We start from the raw sequence: 13,678 nt of genomic DNA, 5'->3' as shown, positions 1-13,678 counted from the left end.
GGAGTTGATGGCAATGCCGATGAAGGTCATTTGTTGACTAGGAACAAGAGAACTCTTTGCAAAGTTCACTGTGAGTCCTAAATGAGAGACATGGTTCAGTAGAAGAGCTGTGTCATTGTGCGCCTGCTCCTGAGTCGGAGTGCAGACAAGCCAATCGTCTAAGTAGGGTAGGATTCTTCATCCAAGAGCTTGCAGTGGGACTGGTAAATGTACGAGGGGCGAGAGAGAGGCCGAAAGGAAGCACCCTGAACTGGTATGCCTGACCTTCGAAAGCAAAGCGGAGAAACTGCCTGTGATGAGGCACCACTGGCACATGGAAATAGGCGTCCTTTAAGTCGACACTTGTGAACCAGTCTCCTGGTGTGATAGTTTGAAGGACGTCTACTGTGCGGAGCATGTGAAACTGCAGCACTTTGATATAACGATTCAGACGTCGGAGATTGAGGATAGGACGAAAGCCGCCATCCTTCTTTGGAACAAGGAAGTAAATTGAATCGAACCCTCTGAGCTGGTCTGAACTGTGAACTGGCTCTATGGCCCCCTTCTCCAGGAGTTCCAAAATCTCCCGTTGTAGGGCGGCAGACTGCACCGAGTCGGAAACAGCAGTCATTAGGGGTGTTGGAAAAAATCGATTCATGTCTGAATCGCGATTCTTATTTATTATGATTTTGAATCGATCCAAAATGTCCAAGAATCGATTTTTAAAAAGCATTTTATTAAACATTTCCTTGCTTACATACGTGTACTGTTTGTCAGGCAACTGCTTCCATACTACAGCGTCTCCGCGAGGGGCGGGGGGGTCCGGCGTGCTTCAAACATTTGTGAGCTGAAGCTTAGCATGGCGGATGAAGAGCTAATTCAGCCAGCACCGTCTTTGCTTAAGGCAAATGTTTGGCCGCTTTTTGGATTTTATTATTTGCTGCGTAAGTAGGAGCTTGACATGACTTATGCAGTGTGCAAAATCTGCAAAATGAAAGTTAAGTACTTCGGAAACGCTTCAAATCCGCAAGCCCACATGCTACGTCATCACCCGGAGGTAAAAGGAGCGGAGCAGCGGTCTCTGCCGACTACTGACCAGCGCTTTGCTAAACTGCCAGTCACCTCTGAACGAGCAAAGCAGATAAGTAAATTTACATCTTTAGAATCACTTGATTAACCTTGTAAAGCTGCATTTTCTTAAACATAAACATTTTTAAAGTAATATAACTATTTCTCAGAGCTCTTTGAATCGAAAATCGATTCTGAATTGAATCGTCACCCCAAGAATCGGAATCGAATTGAATCGTGAGTTGTTGTACAATTCACATCCCTAACAGTCATCCTCACCCCATTGAACTTTGGAGGACGACATCTGAACTGAATTCTGTAACCTTTGAACAAGGTTGAAATGACCCATGGGTCTTGAACTTGAGCCTCCCAGTGGCTGAGTTGATTTCGTGAAAAACTGCTGGGGGCCAAACATTTGCAGTCAGACCTGAACACCTCTGCCTCGTATCCCTGAGGACCTCTGGGCGCGATTACTAGAAGCTCTGTGAAACCGTTCAGTTCTCGGTAGAGGTGCACCGATCATTATCGGACGATCACGCCTTGATCGGTTTGATCGGTGATCGGCAAAATGCGCCGTTCAAAAGGACCGATCACAACAGTGCAGGCAGTAGCACAGGGAGCGCTTGGTCCTGTCATGACACACCCAGCCAAGAGCATGTGTAGTTTCAAAATGGCTTCGCCGGTCTGGACTTTTTTTGTGGTGTCAAAAATAGACACGAAATTTGCTATTTGCAACAATTGCGACTAGGGATGGGTATCGAGAACCGGTTCCTTTCGGGTATCGTTAAGAAATGATTCGATCCACCGACATCAATAAGCTTTGTGCTTAATGATTGTTATTGGTCCTTCAGAGTGGCCGTTGTTTTGGGGGATGTTTGTCAGAAAAATTAAAATTTCTCTACATTGATTACAGACCCTGCAGCGGGTCTGTGATCAACTTTTCTGCAACGCGGCTTTGCTCTGAACCTTGAACCAATCGAAGCAGTGGTTCACAGATTGAAGCAATGCTTTGATCTGTTGCTTCGTTTATACTTTCTTTCTTTCGCTTAATTTTCCCCTGCTAAAACCCTAAAGAGCATACGTCTGAGTATTATTTGCCTTTTCTATGTTAAACTGACCTGTTATGGTCTTCTGAAACAGTTGATAGATGTATTTTATAACTTAAAAACGGGAGCGATGCTAACGCGTTAGCATGTCTAGGGCATTTTCAATGTTAAAAGTTAGCATTACGCATTTGCAGCTGTCATCACGTTCGGGTGCATTTGTTTTCAAATTGTAATTTTCTTAAATTTATTTTTGTTTATATATTAATAATCTAATGCTTATTATATACAATTTTTGAGAAAGAGACAAAAAGAACCTGAATAGAAACACAACAGAAAATATAAAAGCAACTAACAATGAACATACATAAATAAATACATACATACATACAGAAATAAGTGTTTCCTGTGAACACCTAGTGACTCTTACACCTCCATTTCATCCCTGTCTTAAGTTTAATGACAGTTTGTTTCGGTCAAACCATATTTTTAATGTGTTAATTTCTTCAGTGATTTCCTCCAGAACTATCTGCCAAACTAGAAAACTGCTGCATCCTAGTAAGAGCAGAATACTACTGGAATGAATTTGAATAAGGAAATTTGATTTTTTTTTCTTTTTTTTTTATCTCACTAAATGGATGCTGCACTCACTGCAGTTTATTGTCTGGAATAGTCCCAGATTGCATTTCAGAGCTTCTAGAATTCAAACATTTTCGTGCAGGCGGTGTTGGAGGGTAATTTTGGGTTTCAGCTTTTTTTGTTTTTCACCACTTTCATCCCTGAATATGTCACTCATGAGTCACGTTTGTGCGGATTAAATTTACTAACTGGGACTCCTGTCTTGTTGTGAGAAAGAAACGAGAATCGTCCTCCGTTCTGTTCAGACAGCTCCAAATGCTGCGCGGCTCTCTGAGTCAAGTTAGAACGATAGAGTCCAGTCTGAATTACTAACTTCAAAGTGAAACACAGTTTTGTTTATTTTTGTTTTTGCTTTCCTCTGTGACGTAAACTCATTTTGACTCCTGATATGAGCTGGACGGACAAGGAGAGCAGTCGCCATCATCTAATGTAGTCCATGTCTGTCCAGCTCATATCAGAAGTCAAAATGAGTCAAATGGCTCTGAGAGATCTAAATAGACTGTGTAATGAATGGAACCACACTGCCATCTGCCATTTGCGTGAGTGTGTATTTGTGAATCAGTAGGCATTTGTTTGTGGATCTCTGGATTTCGCGAAAAGAATGTCTCAAAATTACGTCACAGAGGAAAGCGATGAATGCATGTAATTGGTGATCCACAAATGCTGAAACTCAATTCACAAATACAATTTCCAGTTTTACAAATGTAAATTTTTTTTTTTTTTTTTTACAAATTAAGTTATTTGCAAATACATTATTTGCAAAGAACAATTTACAAATATGAAATTTGCATTTGTGGATATGTGAACACATTTGCAAATCAATGATTTATAGATCACCCTGTGTGCATTTACAAATATTGAGACAATTTTAACCCCATAGAATGAGGGCTGTATTTTACATTCTCAACGTTCTGTAGGCTGTAACCTGAGCAACATGAAACATGGAAAAAAAAAGCTTGCTGGTAGAACAAAGTCAGTGTAATAAAACAAAAGTTGGCAATTTATTCTAGTGTCTTTATTTGAATGCATGTTTTTTTGTTTGCATCATTAAGTGTTAATGGAAAAATAGTCTATACATTAGACCTATATTCTTATTTTGGGCATGATCCAAATATATACTTGATCGGTATCGGCCTTCATCGGTATTGGCCGATCAAAATTTCGGTGATCGGCGTAAAAAATCCTGACCGGTGCACCTCTAGTTCTCGGGGATCTGCCCGTAGGCTCTCGAAAGGCAGGCCGCTGGGAGAGCTGGCTCTCAACTGCAAAAGCACGTGCAGCTCTGGGAGTCGGAGGAAGCCTGGATGTAGAGTGAAAAGCTGTAGCACGTCTGACTGGTTGAGGTCTGGAAGACTGGTGTAGGTCAACAAACTTGCCGAGTTTTACTAGCCTCAACAGCACGCTCCAAAGTTTGTTGGGCCGCAGGTCCAAATACTTGGCCTGGAAGAACCGGCAGCGAACGGAGTGTGCCTCTGCAAGATTTGGACAGGGGGGACTGCGCAAGCCACACCTGACGTCTAGTGATGGTAAGGGTTGACATCAGTCTGCCAAGTTCTCTATATATATATAAGCAAAGGTTTGGAGTGAGGCATCACTAAGACTTTGCATAGCATCATCAACCTCTGCCTCCCTCAAAGACTTTGAGAGGGCAAGGGCTAAATGGGACAGCGAGTTGCCTCGGCGACCGATGCGAGCAGCTATGTCATAGCTTTTGGTGAGGAGGTCATCAGTGACCCTACACTGAGGACGTGGGCAGCGGGCATCCGGCCGAGCAGCATCAGCTGGAGCCACAACCAGGTTCGCAATAATGCTGTCAACGGCGGGCATACGGTTCAGACTATACTGCGCCGAATCACACATAGAGCTAAGGGCTCTGCAGTCCTGCGATAGATGGGTCAGTGATTTGGGGTCCGCCCAACATCGGTGGAGCTCCTCGATATATGGTTGTGAAACTGGAACGTTGAACTCAGGCTTTTGAGTGGCTTTGAAAAAGGCACTTGAAGCGGTGGTTTCCGCAGGGGGATTGTCAACCCCAAGCCTGGATAAAGCCAACTGAACAGCTTGCTTGACAAAGGATAGTCCAGGTCCAGTTTGCGGCAGGGACTCTGCCTCAGAGGTGTGAGAGTCCACTAATGAATGGCTTGGAGAAAGACCCCTCTCATCCTCATCCTCCACACAGTTTATATCACTTGTCATGTACAAGGAATCAGTCGCAGCAATAGACACGACATCTCCCTCCTGCTGAGTAACTACATTGGTCTGATCAGCCTCATTACGGACAACAGGAACTGTCACTGCATCCCTAGGCTGTAGATTCAGAAGCAAGGACTTAATCTGAGCAAACTCAGAAGTCAATGTTTTGACCTTTTCAGCCAAAGCATGGTCATGAGTAACCTTCTTAGCAGAAGGGGTTCCTTCATGTGGGCGTTTACGGTGCTTTGGTTCCTTTCTGGGGCTGGAGGCCAAAGTCGCACTAGATATTCCACTTTCCAATGCCGCAAGTCTAGCAGATCTGTCTGCCAGTGGCATGCTGGCACAATTAAGGCAGGCATCGCCAGTCAGGGCTTCCCTCAGGTGTCTGATCCCAAGACACGAGGGGCAAAACATATGTCCATCATCTGGGCTCAAGGGAGCCAAACAGCTACTACAGCCATGCAACAAAGGCCCTGTCAACATTGTGGACTGCGTGCAGATGGCTAACTCAAGCCCTGATGGTTACAAATGGAAAGACAAAGCGTGAATCACACGCAGTGTAAATAGTAACACAAGGCACGGAGCATGAGGCACTCACAGCCACAGTAATAACACGATGCACACAGCTGAAAAACTCACAGCCCAAGTGCTAAGTCACTTAGAGCAACGACGACAACACTAGCTGCTAGCGGAGCTGTTAAACTTCGCAAATGGTGGCAGTGCAGACGAAGTACTTCAAGGACTGGAAAAGTCTCACGGCAAGCCCAACACAGTACACTATACTGGTTCTGATACACACACTACCACGTAGTTAACGGGGTTAGTGACACAACTAAACAAATAGCCAGCTTTCATCCAAACAACACAGCTAATGTGCACAGAGGAAAATACCCAGCAGGGCAGCGGCAAAGGCACGCACCCGGCATTTATGAAGGTGTACTCACGACAGGCGTCAGTCAAAGAATACAAAAAACGGTGAAGCCGTGTCTTGCAGCCTCTGGAGGACGTGTGCAGTGCACGTAGCTCCAACCGAAGGTGGGTTGTGAGACTACAAGTGAGAGCTGCAATCGCAGCTAAATGCGTTCTCAACCTCTAAGAATGCGAGAATGTAGAAAAGAAGCGAGCGCTGGGTGCGTCTGGTATAGAAAGACCACCAGTGACGTCACCCAGGTCACATCCAATGGCGTGACTTTGTTGGTATATATTCTCGACCTCTGTGCTGCGCACATGTAGTTATCCAGGTGCTAAAGCACTGCCCTCTGGCGGTCAGGAGGAATGAAATAGAACTGAATAGATACAGTATAGTGCAGATAACAAACCTATCTTTTTAGGTTCCTGTATTTTAATATGTCTTCCGTGATAATGTTCAGTGCAGTTTAGTTTGTGAAAGTATATGTTATAATGTCAGAATTTTGATTTCAAAGGTCTATTCTTGCATACTGTCTGTCTTGATTGTTATTGTATAAAGCCTCCTTTAAAAAAACAAAACAAATTTATGCCTCAAAGAACCTCAAAATGCATCTTAAAACCCCCCCCTACTTTTTCAGACTTTTCTGGTGTGACTTCCTGGATCCCTCTCTCCTTTTGGGCACGTGACCCTCAGGCAGATGATTCACATTCTGTGGTCACCTACCCATCCTAAGCCTTCAGCTAAAATATTGAGTGAGAATGTTTTCCCACTAGCATCCATTAAATATGTAATTTTGGACAGCTGTAAGATGCAAGAAAAGCTTGAAAATGGAACTTTTTTAAGTGCTTGAATGCTTTTTTTATGTGCTTGACCTTGGAAATGGTGTCTGACACTTCATTAAAATGAAAGGCACCATGATCTGCACACTGAGATATAACTTTGTATTATTAATTATGAATATTCATTGGCACCAATAAATGCATTGAGCTTTGAGGGACCACACACAGTAGATTAAGGTTTTTCTTTTATATTTCAAAAATAAAACTTTTAATACTATAATAAGTCTCTTTGGCTACTCCCTTGTTTTCACTCTGTCACCTCAGCAGATTCGAGGTGGATGTGCATGTTGATTTGGCACAAGTTTTTACACTGGATGCCATTTCCTGACACAACTCCATAGTTCATGGAGAACGGGCAGGTGTGGGTTTGAACTGGGAACCTTCTGCGCCAGAAACAAGCGCACCTAATCGCTTTTCCTCCACTCCTGCTAAAACCATTTTAATACTATTATACTGCAGACTTCACATTACGACTTAATTGTGATTTTATCATGAAGTCACAATCAATCAGTCACAATTTTTTCACTGATTAGTATGAGCATTTGATTAAATCTCTTACCACATTAGTAGTGCATTTGTTATGGTAAAAGTGTTTTTTGTAGGTGGTGGAGGAGGGGGGGGTGCTCTATGATTTGCTTGACTTTTGACCAACCTGTTCCACAAGTTAGAAAATCGATTTTGTCGTTATACAAGTACAACAAAATCTAGATTGGTATCTCTCCCATGTTCATAAAAACAAAACAATTGTCACTCATCGTTCATCTTCAACCTCTTGCCCGGGATCGTGTCACAGGGGCAACGCTTCCCTTTCCATGGGACCACAGATCCCAAGGTGTTCCCAGGCCAGGTCTCCTCCCAGATGGACATTGGAACACCTCCCTACGGAGGCGCCCGGGGTACATCCTTACCAGATGCCCGAACCACCTTAGTTGGCTCCTTTCAACGTGAAGGAGCAGGGGCTCTACTCCGAGCTCCCCACCTTATCTCTAAGGGGGACACCAGACAACCTCCTAAGGCCATTTCGGCCCCTTGTACTCAAGATTTAATTCTTTTGGTTATGACCCATGCCTCATGACCATAGGTGAGAGTAGGAACAAAGATTGACCAGTAGATCAATAGCTTTGCCTTTTGGCTCAGCTCCCTTTTGTCACAACAGTACGGTAGAGCTAATGTAATACCACCCCTGCTGTGCCGATTCTCCGGCCAATCTCCATTGTCCCCTCACTCGTGAACAAGACCCCGAGGCACTTGAACTGCTTCACTTGGGGCAAGACCGTATTCCCTACCTGGAGTAGGCAATCCATCGGTTTCCTGCTGAGAATCATGGCCTCAGATTTAGGTGCTGCTCTTCATCCCAGCCGCTTCACATTCTGCTGCGAACCAATCCAGTGAGTGTTGGAGGTCACACGCTGATGAACACAACAGGACCACATCATCTGCAAAAAGCAGTGATGAGACCCTGAGCCCACCAAATCTGAAACACTTCTCACCCCGACTACGCCTCAATATCCTGCCCATGAATCTCACTAACAGGATTGATGACAAGGCGGAGGCCAACCCCCACCGAAAAAAAGCCCGACATACTGCCAAGCACCTGAACACAGCACTCGCTTTGTGAGTACAGAGATTGGATGGCCCTGAGAAGGGACCCACTCACTCCATACTCTCATGTGGGTTTAGATCGGGGAGGCCATTCCTCCCAGTCACGCTTTTCCAGGTGTCTCTGTCATTGCCCACGTGTGTGTTGGAGTCCCCCACCGGAGTCCCCCACCGGACTCCATTTATAGACTTCAAGAAGGCCGAATACGCCAAACTGCTGTTGGAAAGTGGTTCCGAAGCTGAGGCTGTGCATGGAGGCGACGCCCACCAGATCTAACTGGTATTGGTCCACCTCCTGCACAAGCTCCGGCGCCTTCCACCACAGCGAGGTGACGTTTCACACCCCCAGAGCTGGTCCGCTGAGGCCTTCAACCTTCACTGCCACCCATGGGACAGCGCACCTGACAACAGTTGCTCCCCATGCAGGTGCTGAGTCCTCAAGGAGGAGATGGAAGGTCCATGTTACCTTTTTGGGCTGTGCCCGGCCGGGCTCCATGGCAAACCCAGCCACCAGGCGCTTGCTGTTGGGCCCTCCGTTCAGGCCTGGCATCAGACGGGGGTCCCGGGGTTCCTCCGGGCCGGGTCACATTTTCTCTGCCTTGTTCTGTCATGGAGTCTTGTGAACCATTCTTAGTCTGGCATCTCACCTGAGTCCAATTTGCCATGGGAGACCCTACCAGGAACACAAAGGCCCCAGACAACACAGCTCTCAGGTTCATAGCCGAACACAAACCTCTGCACCGTGATAAGGTGATGGTTCCCAGAGAGGCAAAACAATTGTTTTGAACATTAAAGTTGTAAACATTAGTCCTGATAGAGTGCATAAGGTGCAAATACAGTCCTGAGTAGGGATGGGTATTGATAAGATTTTATCTATCGTTGCCATTATCGATTCCGCTTATTGATCTGATTCCTTATCGATTCCCTTATCGATACCTCTTGTGAATTTTCTGTGTACTAAAAGTAGGCTTTAAAGGTTTCTATGTCAACAACATTTTAAATTGGTCACTGGATCCTTTATCTCTGGACATAAATAAAAATAAATAAAATCTGTGGTTTTTGTCAAAAGCATTTCCTTTCAGACATTTTGGCATGAATGTCTCTCCATACCCCTGAGCTGAGCTCAGCTGGCTGCTGCACGTCGGCGCAGGACGTCTCGTTTTGGGAGGAAAAAACGTTTTGATCGATTGCCGTTTGTTTCTATTACAATGTTTGGAAAGAGGTTTCATTTGATTTAAATGGCATTTCGCTTTGAATTTATTAATTCCGTCTGGACTCTATCATTCTAACTTGACTCGGCAGAGAGCCGTGCAGTGTTTTGAGCTGTGTCAACAGAACGGAGAACGATTCTCATTTCTTTATTGCAACAAGACAGGAGTCCCAGTTAGTGACTTTAATCCGCACAAAAGTGACTCATGATTGACAAATCCAGGGATGAAAGTGGTATTAAAAAAAAAAAATAAAATAAAAAAAAAAAAGCTGAAACCCAAAATTGCCCCCCAACACCACGTGCATGAAAATTGTGAATTCTAGAAGCTCTGAAATGCAATCTGGGACTATTCTAGACAATAAACTACAGTGAGTGCAGCATCCATTTTGGTGAGGGGAAAAAAACCAACTTATTCAAATTAATTTCAGTAGTATTCTGCCCTTACTAGGATGCGGCAGTTTTCTAGTTTGGCAGATAGTTCTGGAGGAAATCACTGAAGAAATTAACACATTAAAAATATGGTTTGACCGAAACAAACTGTCATTAAACTTAAGACAGGGATGAAATGGAGGTGTAAGAGTCACTAGGTGTTCACAGGAAAGTTATTTATTTCTATGTGTATTTATTTATTTTTTCATTGTTAGTTTGTTTTATCTTTTCTGTTGTTTTGTTTCACTAAAATTGTATTGTAGCATTATTAGTTATTATGAGTTATTATTACTATTATTGTTGTTGTTGCTATTATTATTAATATATGAATAAAAATGAATAAAAAAAATACAATTTGGCTCTTTACAACGACCGCTGAGTCATTATTTATACAGAAAACAAATGCACACACAATCTGCTGAGATGTGAACAGCTTAATGCTAACTTTAACTTTGAAAATGCCATAGACATGCTACCGGATTATCATCGGTCCCGTTTTTAAGTTATAAAATACATCTATCAACTGTTTCAGAAGACCATAAGAGGTCAGTTGAACACGAAAAAAGGTAAATATTGCTCACAGACGTATGCTCTTTAGGGTTTTAGCGGGGAAAATTAAAATAAAGCAAAATAAAACAATGAATCAACGAAGCACCAGATCAAAGCGCTGCTTTTATCTGCGAATCACTGCTTTGATTGGTTCAAGATTCAAAGCAAAGCTGCGCTGCAGAAAAGTTGATTACAGACCCGCTGCATGGTCTGTAATCAATGCAGAGAAATTATAATTTTCCTGACAAACGCCCCCAAAAACAGCCACTCTGAAGGACCGATAAGGGGAATCATTAAGCAAAAAGGTTGTCGGTGGATCAAATTATTTCTTAACGATACCCGAAAGGAACCGGTTCTCGATACGCATCCCTAGTCCTGAGCGTTATTATCAGTGCAAGTTATTGTAGTGGGTGAGTAGTTTGGGTGGGATGGGGAGCGATGGAGGCCACAGCTCATGAGGAAAAGGTGTTCCTTTGTTTGCTTGTGTGGGATTGTATTCTGTAGCTTTTGCCTGATGGCAGAAGTTCAAATATAGGGTGTCTGGGGTGAAAAGTGTCTGAAATTATGATACTACACTCCAACCTCATACGATTAGTGTAGACACAGTGTAGGTGTGGGAGCTCCGACCCTATCACATGCTGTACAGTCTTCATTACATGGTGTAGGTCCTTCCGTTCAGCATCTGTGCAGGTTATGTACCACACCTTGATGCAGTTTGTGAGGATGGTCTCAGTGGGGGTTCTGTAGAAATTCAGGACCAGTTTCTGGGGGAGCTGTCCTTGTTTTAGAAAATCCACCCAGCCATTTTCTTTATCTTACTTATTTTGTACATACAGAGTGACTACATTACCCTGCCAGTATAAAAAATTATTACGAGTGGATCTTTGAAGCTTAAACCTAGTAAAAATAAAAAAAATACATTGAGCAAGGAGGAGCACCAACTAATCCCATTATGCCACCTTTGTGTCTACAGCTTCAGGTAATCCAGTTCATTGATGTAGCAGAGCAGGCCCTGACTGCTTTGGAGATGTTATCACGGAGACACAGCAAAGCGATTTTGCAGGCTGTAAGTTTTACATAGTGTCTCCTTTTCCAAGCCTAGCCTCTCCTTGAATGACTATTAGTGACCACAATAATTTACTTCAATAATGTTGTTTCCTCTGACAGGGTGGTCTTGCTGCCTGCCTGCTCTACCTGGAGTTCTTTAGCATCAATGCCCAGAGGAATGCTTTGGCCATAGCAGCAAACTGCTGTCAGAGCATTACTCCAGATGAGTTCCACTTAGTTGCAGATTCTCTGCCACTGTTGACTCAGAGACTAACGCACCAGGTACCTCTGTCTGTCTGTGTCATAAGTAAACTAACGCCTATCTGTGTGTCGTAACTAAACTAACACCTAGAGATTTTATTCTGATACTTGGGTGTTTTGTGACATCATGGGAAGAAAGTTAATTAGAAATTTGTTACATTGCTTGATAAAACATATAGCAAAGTGCTTTACAAATGTTTTATATAAAATCTTAAAATATCCATTTTCTTAAAATTATGAAATCTGAATCCCAGTTTAAAGTGAGATTTAACTTCTTTAATTTTTGTTATGTCAGTGTAGCTAACATTTCTCTGCCCTTGTAACTTCTTTTCAGGATAAAAAATCTGTTGAGAGCACTTGTCTCTGCTTTGCCAGACTAGTGGACAACTTTCAACATGAGGAGGTTTGTTCTTGAATTTACTAATGTTAAGCATTCCCAATGCTTCTTGTCCAGGGAAATTGCAATTCTCTGTTGTCCATATATGTTTTTTGTTAGGCAAATAACTACATCAAGACATAACTGTAAATCTAAACCAAAATATGCAACAAATTTAACACCTGTTGAAGCCATGCTTACTATCGAGGTCACTAAGGTTTGTGGTAGGGCTGGGCAATATGAAGTAAAATTTATATAGCGATATAAATTGAATCCCTTCATGGTAACGGTATATATCACGATATAAACTTAAGTGTAAAAGTTCTAATGGAAGTGTTTCTGAATGGGTCATATACTCCCTTTGCAAAGCTAAATTGATTAAAATAAATTAATAAATTAAAAAACAAAAACTGATATAATTTTGAGCACCTGATTCTCTGACTTGTTAGACGTGTATTTTTGTGCATTGGAATAATCTCATTTCGCCATTCCTGCTTCTGTCCAGCAGGAGGCAGTGTTAGTTTGTCTGTTTTTGGTGGCGTTTTGTCCAGAAAGACCTCAGAGACACCACCACGTGTCTGATTGGCCACCTGATTGGCTTATGTCATGGGGTCCCACCAGTGATGGAGCAGAAGACGTGTTTTTTGTTTTTTTGTTTTTTTCCCCCCTCTCTGCTCCCCTGCCCTAAGATGGAGCTCTCAGCGCAGTTGAATGAGGAAATATGAGCGCGTGTACTGCGGCTTTCTGCAAATACGCACACCAGTCTGTTTGAACTACTGCCACCAGGACGACTGTACAGGTCACTGAAAACAAAAACAAACAGACTGAAAAATAGCTTTGTTGCAAGAGCCATTTGTGCACTAAATACCGCTGTGCAATACTTTTTTTATCCAATTGCCGGACTGTGTGAGGATGAATTTATGTGTTTAGTCATATGATCTTCTTATGGCCTCGGACAGTGGACTCATCTCTGTGCTTGTTCTGTTAGACCTCAGTGCTGCTTTTGATACTGTTGACCATAAAATTTTATTACAGAGATTAGAGCATGCCATAGGTATTAAAGGCACTGCGCTGCGGTGGTTTGAATCATATTTGTCTAATAGATTACAATTTGTTCATGTAAATGGGGAATCTTCTTCACAGACTAAAGTTAATTATGGAGTTCCACAAGGTTTCTGTGCTAGGACCAATTTTATTCACTTTATACATGCTTCCCTTAGGCAGTATTATTAGACGGTATTGCTTAAATTTTCATTGTTACGCAGATGATACCCAGCTTTATCTATCCATGAAGCCAGAGGACACACACCAATTAGCTAAACTGCAGGATTGTCTTACAGACATAAAGACATGGATGACCTCTAATTTCCTGCTTTTAAACTCAGATAAAACTGAAGTTATTGTACTTGGCCCCACGAATCTTAGAAACATGGTGTCTAACCAGATCCTTACTCTGGATGGCATTACCCTGACCTCTAGTAATACTGTGAGAAATCTTGGAGTCATTTTTGATCAGGATATGTCATTCAAAGCGCA

The 13,678-nt window shown here is 42.9% G+C and overlaps 1 protein-coding gene across 8 annotated transcripts in view; it reads left to right on the top strand.

Annotated features, from left to right (window-relative positions):
• Positions 1–13,678, top strand: part of trip12 (thyroid hormone receptor interactor 12) — a 183,472-nt gene that overhangs the window by 76,143 nt on the left and 93,651 nt on the right. For all 8 annotated transcript variants that reach the window (XM_034168159.1, XM_034168158.1, XM_034168157.1 and 5 more), the window contains 3 exons: positions 11,432–11,524; positions 11,626–11,787; positions 12,101–12,169. In XM_034168159.1, coding sequence (XP_034024050.1) covers positions 11,432–11,524; positions 11,626–11,787; positions 12,101–12,169 — 324 coding nt within the window. The remainder of the gene's footprint in view (positions 1–11,431; positions 11,525–11,625; positions 11,788–12,100; positions 12,170–13,678) is intronic.

Source organism: Thalassophryne amazonica, chromosome 4, assembly GCF_902500255.1.
Source record: "Thalassophryne amazonica chromosome 4, fThaAma1.1, whole genome shotgun sequence".
Classification (NCBI taxonomy): Eukaryota; Metazoa; Chordata; class Actinopteri; order Batrachoidiformes; family Batrachoididae; genus Thalassophryne; species Thalassophryne amazonica.
Note: the sequence above shows the minus strand (reverse complement) of the source record. Positions and strands in the feature narration are given on the sequence as shown.